Source organism: Liolophura sinensis, chromosome 10 (assembly GCF_032854445.1).
Source record: "Liolophura sinensis isolate JHLJ2023 chromosome 10, CUHK_Ljap_v2, whole genome shotgun sequence".
NCBI lineage: Eukaryota > Metazoa > Mollusca > Polyplacophora > Chitonida > Chitonidae > Liolophura > Liolophura sinensis.
Window position 1 is genome coordinate 33,285,587 of NC_088304.1, and position 21,740 is coordinate 33,307,326.

Below are 21,740 nucleotides of genomic sequence, written 5' to 3' on the forward strand. Positions count from 1 at the left end.
AAGCCTTGCGCCTCTGTCGCCTTTCCCGCATCTGGGCATTATGATATCCACAGGCCATGCAAAGCCGAAGTCGGTTTTTAACACCCCGACCACAGCTAATACATGACTGGGTGCCAAGACCCTTCCGCAGACTGGCTAAATGAATCCCTCAATACTCCCCCAGACAGCTCTTACCACAGAGCTCCGTTCAGCCGATGGGTAGCCACCGGCACTTATTGTAACCCCTTGGCATGTTGTATACACAGTTGGTGTAAAAGCATACCTGGTGCAATTGGTATGTCTAATAGAACCCGAGAAGGGGCTGGGAGCCTCTATTTTGTTATGGAGAGGGCCCCAAGGGGAGGGTGCGCCAGAACCTATACTCTGTATACTAGAACTTCTGGACCTCGCCGGGAATAGGGGCTGGGGGCCTCTATTTACCAAGGGGAGGGTGTGCCAGAACCGGCATTGTGTATACTACTGCACAACCTTTAACTCCCCGTAATATTGTGGCGTTTTATTGTTGCACAACTGAAAAGATTAACATGTTCTGTCGTTTCTGATAAGTAAAGCTGGTTTCGTTTTTGATTTGCACGAGACTCAGTAAATATACTGCAGATCAATTTGAATGAACTGCCGTGTAAGGCGCGGTTCAGTGAGAAGTAGTCAGTCTAGATTTGCGCAAATAGATGGAGAGTTTTTATTCACTTGGTATATATAATGAGGGGAATATAACGATTAGCTTCCTCTGTTCGTCTGTCAGTCCGTCCTTCCGTCTGGATGATCATTTTACCTTGGCAACATACTGGCAATTCCTCTCAGATCTCCAATCGGATTTTTATGAACTTTGCATTGTACTGGGGACAATATTTAGATTTGCGGGTGGATGAATTACCCCCCAAGCTATGGCCATTTGAAAATAGAAATTTACGAACTTGACGTAAACCCAGGACAACGTAACTACTCATAAAGTTAAAACCGTGCCATTCATTTCGTATTAGAAGGTGAAGACAGTGTATCTATTTTCTTGTCTAATGATTGTTATGGCAATGCTACACCTATCATTACTTAGATCTAAATACACTCATACACACATAATTTGCTCAAAATAATAATGATGTTTTTTCATCTACGTTTATAAAATATACCAATATAAGTTATTTCTCTTCTGCTTCTTGTGCCTGACAGCTCTAACACTAGATTTTTACATTTTTGATGTATGAAAATGACACATAATAGTAACATTTATACATTGACTCGAACTCTAGAGGAATCCATGTTTTCATAAGCACACCGGACACCGGAAGAGCTCATTTGTGTGTTCGCAAACCATGGCGTTCAATTGGAAAGTGTCGTGTATTTCACCAGGCAAGCTTCATCACACTACTTTATATGATAAATTAAACTAAAACTTCCATTTTTGTATAGATTTCGCAATATGCATGAGCTCATCGAAGTGAATAAATATCACAATCTTCCTCATTTCATGAGGACTATTCCGTAGACCTCATTATGTCGGCTTCTACAACCGTGAGCCTAATCATTGATCAGAACACGTTTAGCAACACAGAGAAAATTAGCTAGCAGACACGCACACAACCACATGGCCAAACTAGCCTTCATTATATAGCGAGCTAAATGCTGCAATATTCAATTTCAATTTCCCTGAATATAAAAAAATATACTTTCAATGTGAACGCTTCAGTGTTCGAAAATCTTTTTCAAATTCAGTACATTATAAAATGTAATCAGTGACTGAATAGAAAAACATTTTATACCATTCGTCGGACTGTCAGGGGACAGTTTGGAGGTGATATCATTATATGATAAAGTTTTAAAGTCGTTTATTATTTACAGCTCAAGCTTCGAATACAGGGATCGACGTTTCCGTCAGATGATGGGGCGATCCAAACAAAGTAAAGGTGATGACAAGGCAAAGAAAGTGTCCTCCTCTCCATGGGCTCAGCTGAAGGAAGAACAAAAGCAGCCAAAGCTTGCAAAACCGGTCCAAAATCCACAAGGAACCTTTGAAAGTAAGATTATTTTTTCAATAGAATTTACGCAACGCAAGTAGTGAATGAAGTTTGATTATGATCAAAATTCAGATTGAACACACTTGTTAGTTGAAAAGATCAAATTCTAGTGTGAATATATTTATTAAACAGGTGTTTCATCCTTATTTATAACATTATTACACAAAGAAAAAATAAACCAAAAGGTGTTCAAATATCCACCATACAGACATTATTTCCAAGTGTATTTTTTCTCTTTACAGAAAATTAGCAAACAAAATACTGAAGACTTGACTTACTTTTCACACACTTTCTGAACTGTATGTAATTTTTATGTTTTTTTTCACTCTTTAAGCATTTGCCTGATAGTTGTAATTTAACTGTGCAGCTGCTGGCTGTAGTTAAAGTAAAATTGTACAGCTATAGGTCAAACCGAGGTTGGTTATATATGCTGTAGAGCTATGAGTGAAACCGAGATCCGACAGTGGTTGTAACTGCTGTAGAACTATGGATCAAACCGAGGTCTGACAGTGGTTATACTTACTATAGAGGTATGGATCACACAGAAGTCTGACAGTGGTTATAGTTGTGGTAGAGCTATGGATCAAACCAAGACCTGACAGTGGTTATAGTGCTGTAGAGCTATGGGTCAAACGTGGATCGGACAGTGGTTGTAACTGCTGTAGAGCTAAGGATGAAACCAAGGTCTGACAGTGGTTATAGTGCTGTAGAGCTATTGGTTAAACGGAGATCGGACAGTGGTTGTAACTGCTGTAGAGCTATGAGATAAACCGAGGCCCAGCAGTGGTTATAATTGCTGTAGAGCTATGAGTCAAACAGAGGTCTGGCGGTGGTTGTAACTGCTGTAGAGCTATGTATCAAGACGAAATCTCACAATGATTATAGTTGCTGTAGAGCTATAGGTCAAACCGGGGTCTGACAGTGGTTGTAGTTACTAGAACTATGGATCAAACCGAGGTCTGACAGTGGTTATAGCTGCTGTACAGCTATGGATCAAACCGAGGTCTGACAGTGGTTATAGTTACTGTGGAGCTATGGATCAAACCGAGGTCTGACAGTGGTTATAGCTGGTGTACAGCTATGGAACAAACCGAGGTCTGACAGTGGTTATGGATCAAACCGAGGTCTAACAGTGGTTATAGCTGGTGTACAGCTATGGAACAAACCGAGGTCTAACAGTGGTTATAATTTTGCTTTAAAACTACGGATCAAACCAAGGTCTGACAGCTGGACAGCTATTGGTTAATCAAGCACTGGTCATAATTTTCGTGTTGTGTTCTTGGGGTAGGCCTGCAATGTCTTCGTGAAACTATCGGTCGTCATATTGCTGAAATACTGTTCAACTCGTTTGCAGTCGACCTAAACATGTTCTTGCGTTGCAAAACCATATCCTAATGGATACTGGGATCGTTGCTGATTGGCTGGAGTAAGACACAGGTAAATCAAGGCTATAGGCTGATTGGCTGGAGTAAGACACAGGTAAATCAAGGTTATAGGCTGATTGGCTGGAGCTAGACACAGGTAAATCAAGGCTATAGGCTGATTGGCTGGAGTAAGACACAGGTAAATCAAGGCTATAGGCTGATTGGCTGGAGCAAGACACAGGTAAATCAAGGTTATAGGCTGATTGGCTGGAGCAAGACACAGGTAAATCAAGGCTATAGGCTGATTGGCTGGAGCAAGACACAGGTAAATCAAGGCTATAGGCTGATTGGCTGGAGCAAGACACAGGTAAATCAAGGTTATAGGCTGATTGGCTGGAGCAAGACACAGGTAAATCAAAGCTATAGGCTGATTGGCTGAAGTAAGACACAGGTAAATCAAGGTTATAGGCTCAGCTGAATTTTATGTATTTTATGAATTTATCAAATGTGACCAATGCTGTAATATTGCACCCAAGGATCAGATCTCAACTCTCAGCCTATAAGAGTCGATTCAGTATACCTTAGAATGAGGAAAGTGTGACTGTACTTGTCAGATCTTGTTTCGTGTGTTATTTCAGCTGCACGTGGTGCCTCAGCATTGCAGAACAACGACCAGTCTGAGGAAGTATATGATGTACACGATAACGAGGGGCCCGTGGTCCATGGAGCAGCGTCAGAAACGCAGAGTGAACTGGACAAACTCAGTACTAGTAATATGTCATCTTCGAACTATGGTCGCTACGATATGGCTGAAAATTGCCAATGTGGCGTTAAGCCATTATCATTCGTTCATTCATTCATTCCATTTAAATCTGCTTTCATGTCTCAGAATAAACAGTGGTCACATTTTCATTTCACTAAAATTTTAGAAAAAGCAATATATAGTTAACGACGCAGTTAATGATGAGCCATCGTGGCAAGTATGAACATGGTCATCAGAAAAGAAGATATACATCGATTGTAACTCGTTTATCAAGATGAAAATGTTTCGGAAAGAATGTCTAAAGTTACAACGCAAAGCCCTTTACCTTCCCTTTAGGTCAAACAAAGGTGTAAGTTTGGCCTCCAAGAATAAAAAGTGATGCCTATTATATAAAATGAAACCAGTGACGAATAGTGCCCTATCACTTGAAGTCAGTCTCCTGTAAAAACATCTACAATTCATTATAGGCAGAGAGTCGATTGACTCTACTGATCAACATGAACAGGGAATTTCGCCATCACTGACGAAAGAATTTGATGCCCAAGTCCGTCCATACATTGACCTTATTGACAACCTGCGGGCCTATGGTTTGGACAGAGATGTGGGACTGCCGGCGGTGGCAGTGATCGGGGACCAGAGCTCGGGGAAAAGTTCTACCCTAGAGGCCATATGTGGAATTCAGCTGCCGCGGGGCTCCGGTGAGTACAGTTGCAATCAGCCATTGGTATTACTAGCTTAAAATGGGTTATAAACTGCTTATATATAACCTTCTTTTCCATCCCAATACCACAGGTATCGTCACCCGATGTCCTCTAGAGTTAAGAATGAAATGCCAGCGGGAAAAGTATCTTAACTGGGGTGGGAAGATCTCTTACAAGGACAAACATGGAAACAAGCAATCTAAAGACATCGACACCTCTGAGTCTGTAGAAGAAGCTGTCAAAGAAGGTAACTGTATAGACTCTCCTAGGAAGTGCGTGGTTGCTACTGGACGTTAACAGTCATTTACCATTATAATACCTGCACAACCAAAACGAGGCCGCAAAATCATCCTTTATATCGTTCTCCAAGCACCATCTTTTGTTAACATTACTTTCAAGTTTCTAATTGCAAATTTTGTGATGATATAATAGCCCAGGATGCCATGACCGAGGGTGAAGTAGGAATAAGTGAGGAACTGATCACTTTGGAGGTGACGTCGCCTAATGTCCCCGATCTTACACTCATTGATCTGCCTGGGATAGCCCGTGTGGCTGTGGAGGGACAACCCGCGGATATAGGCCGACAGGTAGACAAGCTGGTTTTATGCATCGGTTTTTTTTTCAATGATTACATGTTGATAACGGGATCAAGCCCAACAAAGCAGGAAAGGCTTGTTCAGTGAGTGTACAATTTATAAGAATTACAATGAGATACAAGATGTTATATAAGTGCAGGGGGGAAAAGAATGGAATGTAGATAAGCTGTATAGATATTGTCATATTTAAAAAATAACTATGATATTTTTATCAGCATCGCCTGCTATATCAGGTAGCACTCGATCAGTAATGGGGTATTTATTTGTTGTGTTTCTTGTTTTTTTTCAGTATTATTGCTGCTTATTAGGACGTGCACATAACAGAGACACTTTCATACGTGTTACGCTCTTGTTAATTATTTCAGAAAACAGCATTGTAAATATAATAGTATTTTTAAAATGAAAGGCTGAGGTTGTTTAAAACCAGTCTTGCTGAAAACGGTGGAAAGCAAACAAAAGCTGACATGGGCCACGTCTTTACATCGTATGGTTTCATTGATCATAATCCACAGCACATTTGATTTTACAGATTAAAAAGCTGATTAAGCATTACATCCAGAAGCAGGAGACGATCATCCTGGTGGTGATTCCCAGTAATGTGGATATCGCCACCACAGAGGCCTTACAACTCTCACAAGAGTTTGATCCGGATGGTAAACGAAGTCTAGGTAAGAAAACGTGATACAAAGATTGTCAGGCTAAATGCTAGGACACTTTAGAACCAGTGTTAGGCTCATCTTTGTTTGTGTGTCATTCTCAGTTAGGCCAGACTATTTATTTGAAGATATGTAGCTTAACTGAGCTCGAAATCAAGCACTGAAGACATTTGACATCTTGTTTACAAAAATTTATTTGTTCTGTATACGTAAACACTGGTCATATTCTTCAGTTGCCATTCACACGTAAACACTGATCATGCTGTCCAGTTGTTGTCGTCTCTGTTGAGGTTACCCGGTTGCTATCTTCCCTAGTGAGATTGTCTGCAAGGTTGTAACCGTTTTTAATGAGGTTGTCCGTTTACTATCATCCCTTGTGAGATTGTCAGCATGGTTGTTCTTCTCTCTGATGAGATTGTCTCTTTATTGTCCTCTCTGTTAAGGTTGGCTGAGTGTTAATGCCTGTGGTGAGGTTGTCTGGTAGTTATTCTCTCTGATGAGGTTGTTTGGTTATTATTCTCTCTGATGAAGTTATTTGTCCGGTTTTTATCGTCTCTGATGAGATTTTGCTGTAGTTATCCTCTGTGATAAGGTGTGGTTGTTATCCTCTCTGATGAGAATGTCTGGTTCTTATCCTCTCTGATGAGGTTGTGGGTTTTTTTGTTTTTTTTTAACAGGAGTCCTCACCAAGCCAGACCTCATCGACAAGGGCGCTGAAGCTCAGGTGCTCAAAGCTGTTAACAATCAGGTGATACCCTTAAGGAAGGGCTACACCATGGTTAAGTGCCGTGGACAGGCGGCCGTGGACGAAAAACAAACCTTAAAGGAGGCAATCCAAGATGAGAAGGATTTCTTTGAAAATCACGACAAATTCAGGTAACTCGTTAACGATGTAATCATATTCAGCTGCCTATCTAGCAAATGATCAGCTGCCTATCTAGCAAATGATCAGCTGCCTATCTAGCAAATGATCAGCTGCCTATCTAGCAAATGATCAGCTGCCTATCTAGCAAATGATCAGCTGCCTATCTAGCAAATGATCAGCTGCCTATCTAGACAAGCTAATGAACTTTACCTGTAAGCAATTCTGCAACAGGATTTATTTTGAAACTTCTTAATCGGTGATTCTCTGGGAAATTTAACAGACATCGTGGTGGAGTTGGTTCATTGATGCCCTTGGGATTTTATCATGTCGCTACCACTTAGATACCACTTAGTTTATCCGAGAATTAATAACAAAAATTTTTCTCCTTTCTAAAAGAGTCCTTCCTCAGGACCAGCGAGGGATTCCTAGTCTGGCAAAAAGGCTGACAGTGGAACTGGTGGAGCAAATCAAGGTTCGGCTTTTACATTATTCAAAGTCTCTAATTAACACGTCAGAAAATAGGCTTGTAAAGGATTAAAGCATGGAGAATAAATTCAGAGCAGCGAAAACAGAGTGATGGTTTGCAAATGGTTGGACGTAATGGCAGTCACATGTATATTCAGTGCTTCGCACTCGTGAAATATTAATTCTCTCGAACTGGCCATTCCTGTAAAGTTGTGCACTGCCAGATTATTTTTTCACATTTTGTAGTGGGCGTATGGTATGATTATGTCAGATAAAGGCTTCCGTAGGATGAAGCAACTTATAGATGCTCTGAGTGGTCTCCATGGTTACACTGCGTACCTTGAGTTTCTACTCTTCCGAAATCTGTAGATTTTTCTGAGTATAGTCTGTAGCTATTATTTGCTTTCATAAGCAATAGCTGACTGATGTTGCGCCCTGTTCCTGTGTTGCGTTGTTACGCTGAAATGGTTATAAAACTTTGATACCCATGACGCTCCGAGTGGTTGATAAGCGGCCATATTGTTTTTACTGGCAAGAGTCTCTCCTCATCCGAGAAAAATTTTGAAAGCTTTCACTGTGAGTATTACTCTTCATATATTGTGATTTCTACCACAATCTGTTACTAGCACAGTTTACTTCTGTTAGATGCTACACATGCCGTTTCAAAGCTATGAGTGGTGATAGTTCAATTCTGAATTTACGGTGGGCAGTTTGTGTCATTACTGTGGGTAAGCATCATAACTTTGATGAGTTGTTATAGTCTAGAATACCACCCAAGTACTGTAAAACTCTTTACTTTGTTTTGTTTCATCTATAGTTCATAGCTCATGATGTACTTCAAACCTTATAATATTTCAATGTTCATCGTTTGGTTACATAACAAACTGAGGGATATCTTTCCTTGAGGTGAACTTCTGAGAGCTTCTGCCTCTTGCCATTGTTATGTATGACTATTTAACGTTTTCATGTACTGTTAGTCTGCGGACCTTTGTGAAAGCATAACAGGCCCTGTTATATATGTACAGTGCGGACCTGGCCGAAAGCACCTTGTTCAAGGCTCTGTTTATTTAACTGGCTGTTCATTGGCTGTTAAACTCTGTGTTTAAAAATAGTTGAATCCACCTGGCACGTATATAAGCCGTGTTTTCTGTGCAGAGGGGAGGTATTTTTGCTGCATCCACTGGGAGCCAGGAGAGAGTGCGACGCTCTCGTATCGAGTCCATTGTGTTTATATGAGCTGGTGATGCCAGTTTCATTTGGGAGGACATATTTTTATGCCGGCACCGTTTGTGTACCACAGTAGTACTGATGTCTGGTTTATGTGAATTTCTGCGGAAGTCACGTTTATTGGTGTTCGGATCTTTATTATGATTATACAGTGTTGACTGTGTAGTTTGTTTAACACGCTGACCTCACCTGACCGACAAGGTCGTCAAGGACTCTAAACTGAAGTTTTCAGTTTTGCAAAGGACGTTCGTTCTGCCACAAGGTGACATTACTCTACGTCTCTGAACGGCTCGTTTGTGAGCTTCTGCGGGAGCTGTGACTGATCTGAAGTGGATTATACCTCCATGCCTGTATTTACCCTGTGTTGTGCTCTGCGGGTGTGACGTCATTCAAAGGCTTGACTGTTCCAGTTCTGTGTAACCTGTGTACTGTGTTCGTGTTCGCTAACCTGGCGAAGTACCTGTCTAGGACAATTTGTGACTTGTGTGAATTGTGTGTTTATCCCATGGCCTTTACGTTGGATTTCCTGGAATACATTCCTTGGGATGCAAAGGTGAACTGGAAACTTGTAAAGACCGGTAATACTGATGTGTATGTTGTTGTTGTTGTTGAACTGTCTGTAAAACTGTACGTCTCATTTTTATATATATATAAAGCATTGTTTACACTGTAATATTGAGTCACTGAGTCTGTTTTCTGTTGCCGTTTTCAATACCGTAACAGAAATTGGGGGCTTGTCCGGGAACTGATTGTTTCCCTTTGTTTTGCACCAAATATTTGAAGTTAAACATATGTGAGAAGCGATTGCTTAATTTTAACGGTGAATGATTCAGTGGCTGAATATTTACAATGGGAGATTTTGATCCTAAACAGTTTGTTAATGCGCCCGATCAGGATGTTTTTGAGAGTTTAAAGAAGGAAGACTTGGTTAAGTTAGGGACATTTTTAGGTTTGTCCATAAAGTCTTCATGGAGGAAAAGAGATATGCAGCATACTTTGTTGAAACATTTAGTGGAGATAGGGAAGTTTGATAGTTCTGCATTATCTGATTATGAGTTCGAGGGTCAGTCTGATGTCGAGCTTAAGTTTAAGCAGTTAGAGTTAGAAAAGTTGAGATTGGAGGAAAAAGAGAAAGAGAGGGAACATGAGATACAGTTAGAAAAGTTGAAAATGCAGAGAGAGAGAGAGGAGAGAGAGAGGGAAATGCAGAGAGAGGAAAGAGAGAGGGAAGTGCAGAGAGAGAGAGAGGAGAGAGAAATGCAAGAAAGAGAGAGGGAAAGAGAATTGGAGTTTCAAATGAAAAAGTTAGAATTAGAGAGAGATGAGAAACCGGGTCCTTCCGGTAGACAGGGTACAGGATTTGATGTGACCAAATACATTCGGTTAGTTCCATCCTTTCAGGAAAAAGAGGTGGATAAATATTTTCTGCATTTTGAGAAAATTGCATATAGTTTGAAGTGGCCTAAAGAGTTCTGGACTGTGTTATTACAGAGTGTGCTAATTGGAAAGGCCAGGGAAATTTACACTCAGTTAAGTGTAGAGAATGCTTCCAATTATGACTATGTGAAAGAGGTAGTTTTGAAGGGTTATGAATTGGTGCCTGAAGCTTACCGCCAGAAATTTCGTAACTGTGAAAAAGGTAGAGATCAGACATATGTTGAGTTTGGTCGAGCTAAGGAGCAGTTGTTTGATCGCTGGTGTATAGCCAAGAAAATAGGCAGGGATTTTGAAAGTTTGCGTCAGCTTGTGCTGGTAGAAGAGTTCAAGCGTTGTATTCATAATGATGTAAAGGTGTTCGTTGATGAGCAGAAGGCGAGTACACTTGAAGAGGCAGCCAGTTTAGCTGATGATTATTCCTTGACACATAAGGTTACATACACGGGTAAGCCATTTAATTCATTTACACGTAGAAATACCCAGTCACATGCAACAGGTAGAGGTAGCTCTACACAGAAGAGCTCTACACCAGGCTCCAATGGTTCTACAGCTCATGGTTCACGTAGTTCAGATTGGAATAGTAGTCCTCGAAATAGGGTCACTTGTAATTTTTGCAAGCGGGTAGGTCACGTGATGAGTGAATGTTACAAGTTGAAAAGGATACGGGAAGCTCAGAATGAGTCTAAGCCCACAGGTCTTTGTGTTGCAATGCACAAAACATTGCCGGAGGTTACATCAGCAGTTAAAAGCAGATCTGAGTTAGCTGATATGGGATTGGATAGGATTCCCAAATGCTCTATGGATAGCTTCGCTCCGTTTATCAATTCTGGTTCAGTGTCGCTTAGAAGCGACATGTCTTGTGCTACCCCTATAAAGATATTAAGGGATACTGGGGCATCTCAGTCTCTGTTGTTGATGAATACTCTGCCCTTATCTGAAGAGTCATACTCTGGGGTTCGTGCCCTTATTAGAGGTGTAGAGTCTAGTGACTTTGTCAGTGTTCCCCTTCATGATATTTATTTGTCATCAGATTTGATATCTGGACCTGTCAGGGTAGGCATTAAGCCTTCATTACCTTTTGAGGGTATTCATTTGTTGTTGGGAAATGACTTAGCACATGATAAAGTTACTGTTGATCCCTTAATGGTTGATAAGCCTTCTCTGAATTCAGTCACAGAGCCAGTTGAAAGCGAGATAGCGGGTTTATATCCGTCCTGTGTTGTTACAAGAGCTATGTCTAGAAAAGTCAGTACAGACCAGGGTAGTTCTGTTGATTTGAGCGAGACTTTTCTCAACAACATGTTGGATGGTGATTCTTCCAAATTAGACAGCCAGCAGGAAGTAGATACTAATTTTGTTAGTGGTGATCAGCCATTTTGTAGGACTGAGTTGATTGCTGAACAACACAGTGATCCAAGTATTTCTTGCTTGTTTAATGATGCAGCTAAAGATGGTGAATCTTTACCTGACCCATGCTACTACTATGTCAAGTCTGGCATATTGATGCGGCAGTGGAGGCCTCCCGATGTTTCTTTGGAGGATGAATGGGCAGTTAAGCATCAGGTAGTTGTGCCCAAGTCTTATCGAAAAGACATACTGACCATAGCGCATGAAACGCCGTTAGCAGGTCATTTAGGTGTTAATAAGACCTATCATAAGATTCTCAGTCATTTTTATTGGCCAGGAATAAGGAAAGATGTTACTGAATTTTGCAGGTCTTGTCATACATGTCAGTTAGTGGGGAAACCTAACCAGACAATCCCCAAGGCAGCCTTGAGGCCTATTCCTGCAATTGGTGAGCCATTCAGTAGAATCTTAATAGATTGTGTTGGTCCGCTACCTAAGACAAAGTCTGGAAATCAGTATATGTTAACCATAATGTGTACTTCAACTCGTTTCCCTGAGGCAATTCCACTAAGGAATATTACTGCCAAGACTGTAATTAAGGCTTTAGTTAAGTTCTTCACCATGTTTGGTCTGCCTAAGTCAGTACAGTCAGACCAGGGTTCAAATTTCATGTCTGGTGTGTTCCAACAAGTTATGCATGAGCTAGGTATTAGGCAGTATAAATCCTCAGCTTATCACCCACAAAGTCAAGGAGCACTAGAGAGATTCCATCAGACACTGAAAAGTATGATAAGAACTTACTGCTTTGAGACAGGGAAAGATTGGGACGAGGGTGTACCTTTGTTAATGTTTGCTGTAAGAGAGTCTGTACAAGAGTCACTTGGATTTAGTCCATTTGAGCTTGTGTTTGGCCATACTGTGCGTGGTCCACTACAGTTGTTCAAGGAAAAGTTTGTGTCTGGTGATAGTGACAATGTTAACCTATTACAGTATGTGTCAAGTTTTCGTACTAAGCTCAACAGAGTATGTGAGTTAGCCAGAGAGAATCTTACAGCTTCTCAGAAGAGTATGAAAACTAAGTATGACAAAGAGACAGTAAGACGCAGATTTGAAGTTGGTCAGAAGGTATTGGCCTTACTTCCAGTTAGTGGTAAGCCACTTGAGGCTCGTTATTTTGGACCTTATGTAGTAGACAAGAGGCTAAGTGATCTTAATTATATTATTTTCACTCCTGATCGGCGCAAATCTAGACAACTTTGTCACATTAACATGTTAAAGCCATATGTAGACAGAGATAGCACTGATCTCAATGTTGTACATCCTAGTGGAGTTGTTACCTCTAACTTATGCCCTGATTCAGCTGTTAGGGATGATCAAGATTTTGACTTAAGGTTCCGGTCAGCCAAACTCCAGAATTCAAGTATTCTTGAGGACATTGATTCTGTGTTGGGTCATCTGGAATATCAGCAACGCCAGCAGTTGAAGGATTTGGTTCGTCGATATGAACATTTGTTCCCTGATGTTCCAACCAGGACTGAGTCCATCTATCATGATGTTGAAGTTGGAGATTCCAAGCCGATTAAACAACACCCATACAGACTGAACCCAACTAAAACTGAATACTTGAGAAAAGAAGTTCAGTATTTACTGGAAAATGATCTGGTCGAGCCCAGTAACAGTAACTGGAGTTCACCTTGTATTCTTGTGCCAAAACCAGATGGGACGTACCGTATGTGTACAGACTATCGCAAAGTGAATGCCGTCACTAAAGCAGACAACTTTCCCATTCCTAGGATCGACGACTGTATCGATGCCGTGGGAAAGTCCAACGTTGTCTCCAAGTTTGACCTATTGAAAGGATTTTGGCAAGTACCGCTCACGCAGCGCGCTCGTGAGGTGTCAGCGTTTGCTACCCCGGATGGTTTATACCAGTACAAAGTCATGCCCTTTGCGATGAAGAACAGCCCTGCCACCTTTCAAGGACTTGTGAACAACGTTACATCAGGCCTTAAAGGGTGTCGTGTTTACATCGACGATGTAATTATATTCAGTGACACTTGGGAGGAACATTTAAATATCATGGAGGCATTATTTGCGAGACTGTCCCAAGCCAATCTTACAGTAAATTTGGCCAAGTGTGAGTTTGGTTGTGCTTTTGTCACATATCTAGGGCATGTTGTCGGACAGGGTCAGGTAAAACCTGTTAATTCTAAAATCAGTGCTATCTCTTGTTTTCCAGTGCCAAGTTGTAAGAGAGAGTTAAAGCGTTTTTTGGGCATGGCAGGTTATTATCGTAAGTTCTGTAGGAACTTTTCATTTGTTAGTGAGCCATTAACTCAGCTGTTAAAGAAAGGTGCTAAATTCTTGTGGTCCATTGAGTGTCAGAGATCTTTTGATAGATTAAAGGCCATGCTAAGCAGCGGCCCCATACTTGTAGCACCTGATTTTAATTTACCATTTAAGCTAGCTGTTGATGCTAGTGATATATCTGCTGGGGCAGTTTTGTTACAAGAAAATGAAACAGATCACGTTGATCACCCTGTATGTTTTTTCTCTCGCAAATTTGACAAGTGCCAGAGAAATTATTCGACCATAGAAAAGGAGTGTCTGTCCTTGATTCTAGCATTACAGCATTTTGAAGTATATGTGACTTCGTCAAGTTACCCCATTGTTGTGTATACAGATCACAATCCCTTAACCTTCTTGCACAAACTAAAAGGTAAAAACCGAAGATTGTTACGGTGGAGTTTGCTTTTGCAAGAATTTAATCTAGAGATTAGACACATAAAAGGGAAAGATAATGTGATTGCTGATTGTTTGTCACGTGTCTAGTTGGTTTTCTGCAGCTTTGTTTTTAAAGACTGTGGTAAACGTTATTATTATTATTCATGGTTATGAATATGTTAAAGAAAGTTTTATGCAAAACTTTCTTTCCCTGAAGGGTGGGGGTGTTATGTATGACTATTTAACGTTTTCATGTACTGTTAGTCTGCGGACCTTTGTGAAAGCATAACAGGCCCTGTTATATATGTACAGTGCGGACCTGGCCGAAAGCACCTTGTTCAAGGCTCTGTTTATTTAACTGGCTGTTCATTGGCTGTTAAACTCTGTGTTTAAAAATAGTTGAATCCACCTGGCACGTATATAAGCCGTGTTTTCTGTGCAGAGGGGAGGTATTTTTGCTGCATCCACTGGGAGCCAGGAGAGAGTGCGACGCTCTCGTATCGAGTCCATTGTGTTTATATGAGCTGGTGATGCCAGTTTCATTTGGGAGGACAGATTTTTATGCCGGCACCGTTTGTGTACCACAGTAGTACTGATGTCTGGTTTATGTGAATTTCTGCGGAAGTCACGTTTATTGGTGTTCGGATCTTTATTATGATTATACAGTGTTGACTGTGTAGTTTGTTTAACACGCTGACCTCACCTGACCGACAAGGTCGTCAAGGACTCTAAACTGAAGTTTTCAGTTTTGCAAAGGACGTTCGTTCTGCCACAAGGTGACATTACTCTACGTCTCTGAACGGCTCGTTTGTGAGCTTCTGCGGGAGCTGTGACTGATCTGAAGTGGATTATACCTCCATGCCTGTATTTACCCTGTGTTGTGCTCTGCGGGTGTGACGTCATTCAAAGGCTTGACTGTTCCAGTTCTGTGTAACCTGTGTACTGTGTTCGTGTTCGCTAACCTGGCGAAGTACCTGTCTAGGACAATTTGTGACTTGTGTGAATTGTGTGTTTATCCCATGGCCTTTACGTTGGATTTCCTGGAATACATTCCTTGGGATGCAAAGGTGAACTGGAAACTTGTAAAGACCGGTAATACTGATGTGTATGTTGTTGTTGTTGTTGAACTGTCTGTAAAACTGTACGTCTCATTTTTATATATATATAAAGCATTGTTTACACTGTAATATTGAGTCACTGAGTCTGTTTTCTGTTGCCGTTTTCAATACCGTAACACCATCCAGGCACCTTTTTATGATAAGTATAACAAACACATGATACTTTCACTTTGTTATATTTATACGGTTCACCTCTGTGCTCTTTACATGGTGTCAAAAGTTTGATTGTGTCAAGACCATGCCCATCGATGATGGAAGTTCAAGTCGTTATTCCGGTGATGTGCTGGTTCCTGCCTTCTGGTACAACCATAGGTACAACCATAGCGCCAGGCAGCATCCTTTGCAGATAGACAGAGTGTTCTTGAGAAACAGGGTTGTTGGACGACAAGATCACTGGCACTCGGAACCCCACAAGGTCATTGGCAAATCCAGTCATAACGTATATGTCGTTGAACCTCAAAGTGGGCCAAGGGAACCAAAGGCTTGTTATAGACAAGATTTATTGGATGCAAGGGATCTTCTGAGAGACACCATCCCCGCTGAAGAAGACTCACAGTAGGCCACAATAGGAGCCCTTGCAAAACCAACCTATGGAGGAAGATTGAGTGAGTGAGTGAGTGAGTGCTTGGGGTTTAACGTCTATGGAGGAAGATGATTCAACGGAGTATCAGATGATCATAGATGTACCACCATCGCAAACATTTGTGTCTGCGGATGCCTCCAGTCCTTCAGAGCCGGGTGGTACGGCTGATAGTGCAGGAGGGGAGGATGAGACCTTAAATAATGATCCATAACTTAGACGAAGTCAGAGATCTAATGGTGGACAGCACGCCAATCCAAATGTACTTCCCAAGTCAGCGATTGCCCAGGAATGCGGAGTGGGAAAGAGAGCAGATCATCAAACCTTGGATAGTATGGTGGATACACAGCTAGCTAAAATGTTAACCAGACACATTGTAACCCAAAACATTAATGGGTGATTTTATGAATATTATACCTTGCAAACTGCTGAGACAGCAAGTTTTTAGTAGGGGAGTGCTTAGGGCGTATGGTATGGTCATGTCAGATACAGGCTTCCCTAGGATGAAGCAAGTTACAGATTCTCCGAGTGGTCTCCATGGTTACACGCCATACCTAGAGTTTCTACTTTTTCGAAATCTGTATTTTTTTTCTGAGTATGGTCTGTAGCTATTATTTACTTCTTATAGCAATACGTTGTAACTGTGTTGCGTTGTTACGCTGAAATGGTTGTAAAACCGTGATACCCATGATGCCCCGAGACTGTGATTGATTGTATAAGCTGCCATATTGTTTTTACCGGCAACAGATTCTCGCCATCCGAGAAACATTTTGAATGTGAGTTTTACTCTTCATTACTCTTCATCAGTTATTGTGATTTCTGCTACACTCCGTTACTAGTCATCTGTAGCAGTTTATTTGAGTGAAAAAAGCGTTATGTTTTGTAACTTCAAATTTATTGTGACACGTTCGTGAGGCATTGCTGATTCGTAAAAATGCGCCATTCCCTACACGTTTATAGTTTGTACTGTAAATAGTCAAGTTTCTACAGCACTTAGTTACTATCGCTCTATGAAGATAGGGAGCTGTTTCATTCCCTTACTTGTGTTTTGTAACCAAAGGTTATTGCTGATCTGACAAACGCAAATAGCCTTCTACCGTGTACATTCCAATGTATGGGAGCCCGTTAAAGGCATTGTCCTCTTGTCCCTTTTGGTAGGTTGAGTGTATACGTGATAATTACTCAATTGTATTTGTATTGTTCACATCACATGTAATGTGTTAATGTATGATAGGCCTTATGCACAACCTCAAAACAGATACCTGACTTAGGATAGTCGTAATCTTTACAATATTGTTGTTGTTTTGTTGATTAAATATGAGTAATTAACTAGTGATGTGTTAAGTTCAAGCAATGGATGTTTGCTCGTATTCCACAGTACATGCATGTTATTAATACATGTATTTGAAAAGTGTGAAAGAACAGTTTGTTACTTTTGCAAAATATGCATTAAGCATTGGAACTGTATAGCAATTGGTTTCTCGTAGTACAGAAGGTTCACTTTACTTCTGTTAGATGTTACACATGTAATTTCAAAGCATTGAGTGGTGATAGTTTCATTCTGATTTCACGGTGGGCAGTTTGTGTCATTACTGGGGGTAAGCATCATAACTTTGATGTGTTGTTGTAGTCTAGAATACCTCCCAAGTACTGACAAACTCTTAACTTTGTTTTGTTTCATCTATAGTTCATGCTTCATAGTTCACAATGTATTTCAAACCTTATAATCTTACTATGTTCATCGTTTGGTTACATAACACACTAAGGAATATCTTTCCTTGAGGTGAACTTCGCAGAGCGTCTGCATGCGTAACTTTAAAGCCAAGTACATTAACTGCATGAATAGCTATAAAGTGTGTTGGCCTTGTCTCTTGCCAGTCATACATCTTTTTATGATAAGTATAACAAACACATGATACTTTCACTTTGTGTATCTATTAGAAACATAATCCATGATGAAATTGTGTATTTCACAGGATTTACGGGATACCGGGTGTTCCCTTTGGTCACAAAATAAGGGGCACATCTGAAAAACCTCACAAATGGGCGTTGGTGTTCGTTATTAGAACCGTTGACCTCTGCCCTCTTTACATTTTAGACCTGTTTTAGGAGTTGCCCTTGATATGTCAGAGGAAATTGGTGCGAGTCATATCTCAGCTATTACTTGGCAAAAGATTCATTCATTCATTTCAATCTGTTTAGGATTAGCGCATATATTTTCCATTCCACCGAGTAGCAATCTTGTGCCGGACACATTTTAACGATTCTATGGGGCATAACTGGCGATATAAGGCGATTGCTGTAACCTCCCACCAATGAGGTCAAAGCTACTTGCACACAAGTACACTCAATCTCTTAAAAATATATTAAAACTCTACAATGGCTAATTGTGTTTATAGTTTTGTGGAGGGGAGGAAGGACATACGTCTTTGAAATCTCTGCACTCAGAAACTTAATCTGTTAATTTTAAAAGAAATTCTGCTACTTTAGTGATGCTAGAATGCATTTTATTATTATTACAAAACTTTGTCATATCCAACATAATAAGCTGAGTCTAATAGAATATTTAGGCCTATGTTGAATTAATAGAATATCCGTGTTATATGTAACAAAACAATCCGCACATTCTAGCATCACTCAGACAACTGACTTTCTGGTAACAGATTAATGTTTTGAGTGTGAATGCTTTCTTGTTTCATTTTTTTTTCAACGTTCAACATTATTCCGCTCGTACAGAATGTGGTGCCAGATTTGAAAACCGACGTCAGAAAAAAACTTGAAGATACACGAGAGGAACTGCGGAATCTTGGAGACGGCTTACCTCTTACGGAGGAGGGGCGCCAAGGCGTCTTGCTGGATGTGAGTATGTATGTTGGATTCTAATGCTGTGAAAATAAAATTTTAAAAAAGATTTCTGATGAAGTGCAACAACAATACTTAAAACCCCTTTATTTTATGCCTTTGTGTATTGTAGAATATTTTCCGTAACCAAACATTTATTTAATATCTCATATTACATTTCTATACCGTTTAATACAAAGATCGTGTCAAGATTCAAAGATGAGCTGAAAGGCTTGGCCAAAGGAGAGTATACTACAAACCTGGGACAGGAACTGAGACTGCTAACAGAAGTTCGAAGAAGGTTTGACACATTCGGGACTGCTGTGGAAGGAATGGCCCCCAGTGAGTATTGGAAAGAACCGATTTTAAACGAGAAATAAGTTTACATTCAAACAGTAACGTGCGGACAGCATTGTTTGTAAACGATCATGCGATAAAAGGAACGTACCAGTACATGCATAGGTTTTAGATGCGGGCTGTAAGATACGATAAATTCATTGAACGCGGGCTGTAGTATTCTATACAGGTAGTTCCTGTAATCTATTAGATAATGAAACACTTCATTCTATATTTGTGTAACCGATTATCTATCATAATGTAGGCCTATATAGCATACAAACAATACATATGGCATAGTTATTAGTGTATGTAAAAATTAATAAGCGTTCATCAGAAGGATGGCTCCATAGAAATGCATTTACACCTGTCACTGACATTTCCCCGACATTATCGACCTAGATAAATCGATGTTATTTCAAAATAAAGTTTAAGCTACCCGTCAGCGAGCAATGAGAACGATTTGTGCGCGTGAGGCATGCGCATTCGTGTCGTTGAGATGGAAAACTGTAAGTTACTTGAATTACAAGAGCTGGGCCCGTCAGGTAAATAAGACAATTGATATAATAAGACAATTATATTCTCATTATTCGCTGGTGATATAAATACTTCTTGGCTTGTAAAAGCGAGATGTGGCGAGACCTAGATTTACCAAGCGCTACATTAAACACAAATAATGATGACGTTACCCGTTACTCGTAGGTGGTTCACGAGTTGCTTAACCTGTCTGATAAGGGGATGCATACTATGGCAGTGCCTACATGTATGACGTCACTCATTCGTGTTATGCACTCTTCGGTCAAGAAGATACCGACAGTATCATAGCGCGGGAGATCTTCCGACAACTCAAACATTGCATGTTCATAGCTTGAACTTCACGAGCTTGTTTTAAGCTGCCGCATTTTATCTGCAACTTACTCATTTTCCCGAAAAGAGGTTGTAGAAACGTGACAAGTGAATACGAGTTAAAGGTAATGCACCGACCAACACATTGGTTAGATAGGGGTCAGTGGGTTTAGACAGTGTCTGAATTGAACGATGCACTTACCGCGGTTATACCGCAGCTCACGGGTACGTTAGATATGGAGCAGTGAGTCCATGTTCTTCAAATATTTAGTGACAAAAGTGGTACCTGAACCTACTGGTAACATAGAGAGGGACCTTGGGTTAGTGATGTGTCTGTATTGGGTGATTGTAGAGTTATATGTTTGAAAGGAGGCAGTGGGTTTACGCTATGTCTGTATTAAGTCGCTGTATTTGCCGTGTTCTTGGGAAGTAAATTTATATAGGCTGTTAAAAACCCTCAGTGGGAATCCACTGGGGGTATTGTGGAGAAAAAGTGAGTTCATGTAGAGGTGTACTGTGCTATGTCAGCATTAAAACATGAACCCACTGGGCTATTACGGAGTGACATGCAGCTACCCAATGTAGAGATGTACTGTGCCTTGTCAGTATTAAATGTAACCCAAGGGGTATTAAGGAGTGAGAGCTGGTGAGACCATGTAGAGGTCTACTGTATTATGTCAGGTTAAGCATAAATTCCAACATTAATTGGGTGTCAGAAAGCCACTAAAATGCTTCTTGCAACTGACAAACCATTCCTTGTGTATGAATGATTTTACCTGTGCGGTGCTGTAAAAGAATGTCAGTAGTACCGCACCGCAGTGATATTCTACTGATAAACACGATACTTGCTAGTGGTGAAAAGTTTAAACAATACAATGATGTAACGCAGGCTGACCAGTACACACCAGTAATTTATTCCTATTCAACATCGAGAGGGGAATGTATGGTGTAGTCTCCAGCCCAACGTGATTCAGGGAGTACGTCACCGCCAAGGCAAGCCCCTTGACAGATCTACTCTCCTGGTTTTTATGTGGAATCCTGACGAGGACATCTCGCCCCGCGCGCCGAGGACGCTCGAATGGTATATCGTTCTCATTGAGGCGCGAGGCGAACGAAGGAGCACGGTCACATTTCGCGCTCGTCCTCGTCCCCTTACCTCGCGCCTCGAGCCCGCGATTTACCCCATGCTCGTAAGTCGTGTGTGTAGCTGTTTCGAACGAACCACCACATATTTTGGAGCGACTATAATAGAATTATTAAAGGAATCATCACTGTGCGAGCTACATCCATTTGTAAGTCCATTTCTTAAGATAATGCCTGAACTTTGGTTGAAGGTTTAACCAACAGCTAATAACACGAGTCCGTTCATAAGCTCATAGAGGATGCCGTCCTCGAATCATTCGCGCACAGCTGCGGTGATATCAGTACGTTAAACGGCATATGCTCCTGACGTATATGTCTGTAACAGAACACACTTTTCGTGAGAAGTAGCTCGTCACACAGCGATTAATTAAATTTCAAAACGAAAAATTAAATCAACCAGCACATCTCGCACTTCTATGTTAGCAACGTTAAATCACAGATATTAACTTGCATTATAGGTGAAGATGACCGCTATTTGATGATCGACATAAAAAAACAGGTTGCTAATCATCGGGGGCGAGAACTTCCCAACTTCATCATGTACCCTGTGTTTGAAGCACTTGTACGGAAGGTGATTCGAAATATGAAGGATCCTGGTGAGTTGTGTTTGAAGGACGTGGACAGGAGTATCGACATCGTCCTGGACAAACTGTGTAATAAATGGTTTTCCCGATTTCCTCAGATCATGGGTGACGTTAAGGTATGTATATAACATGCTA

At 40.8% G+C, this 21,740-nt stretch overlaps 1 protein-coding gene across 2 annotated transcripts in view; it reads left to right on the forward strand.

The window, feature by feature from the left end:
• The window catches only part of LOC135476690 (interferon-induced GTP-binding protein Mx-like), a 41,462-nt gene that overhangs the window by 15,222 nt on the left and 4,500 nt on the right, over window positions 1-21,740 (forward strand). The window contains exons 2-12 of one of the 2 annotated variants that reach the window (XM_064756800.1): window positions 1,837-2,012; window positions 4,015-4,146; window positions 4,607-4,837; window positions 4,932-5,087; window positions 5,273-5,427; window positions 5,966-6,104; window positions 6,770-6,968; window positions 7,354-7,429; window positions 18,592-18,714; window positions 18,897-19,038; window positions 21,480-21,721. In XM_064756800.1, coding sequence (XP_064612870.1) covers window positions 1,874-2,012; window positions 4,015-4,146; window positions 4,607-4,837; window positions 4,932-5,087; window positions 5,273-5,427; window positions 5,966-6,104; window positions 6,770-6,968; window positions 7,354-7,429; window positions 18,592-18,714; window positions 18,897-19,038; window positions 21,480-21,721 — 1,734 coding nt within the window. In that variant the 5' untranslated portion in view covers window positions 1,837-1,873. The remainder of the gene's footprint in view (window positions 1-1,836; window positions 2,013-4,014; window positions 4,147-4,606; window positions 4,838-4,931; window positions 5,088-5,272; window positions 5,428-5,965; window positions 6,105-6,769; window positions 6,969-7,353; window positions 7,430-18,591; window positions 18,715-18,896; window positions 19,039-21,479; window positions 21,722-21,740) is intronic. The other variant, XM_064756801.1, reaches the window with a different exon arrangement.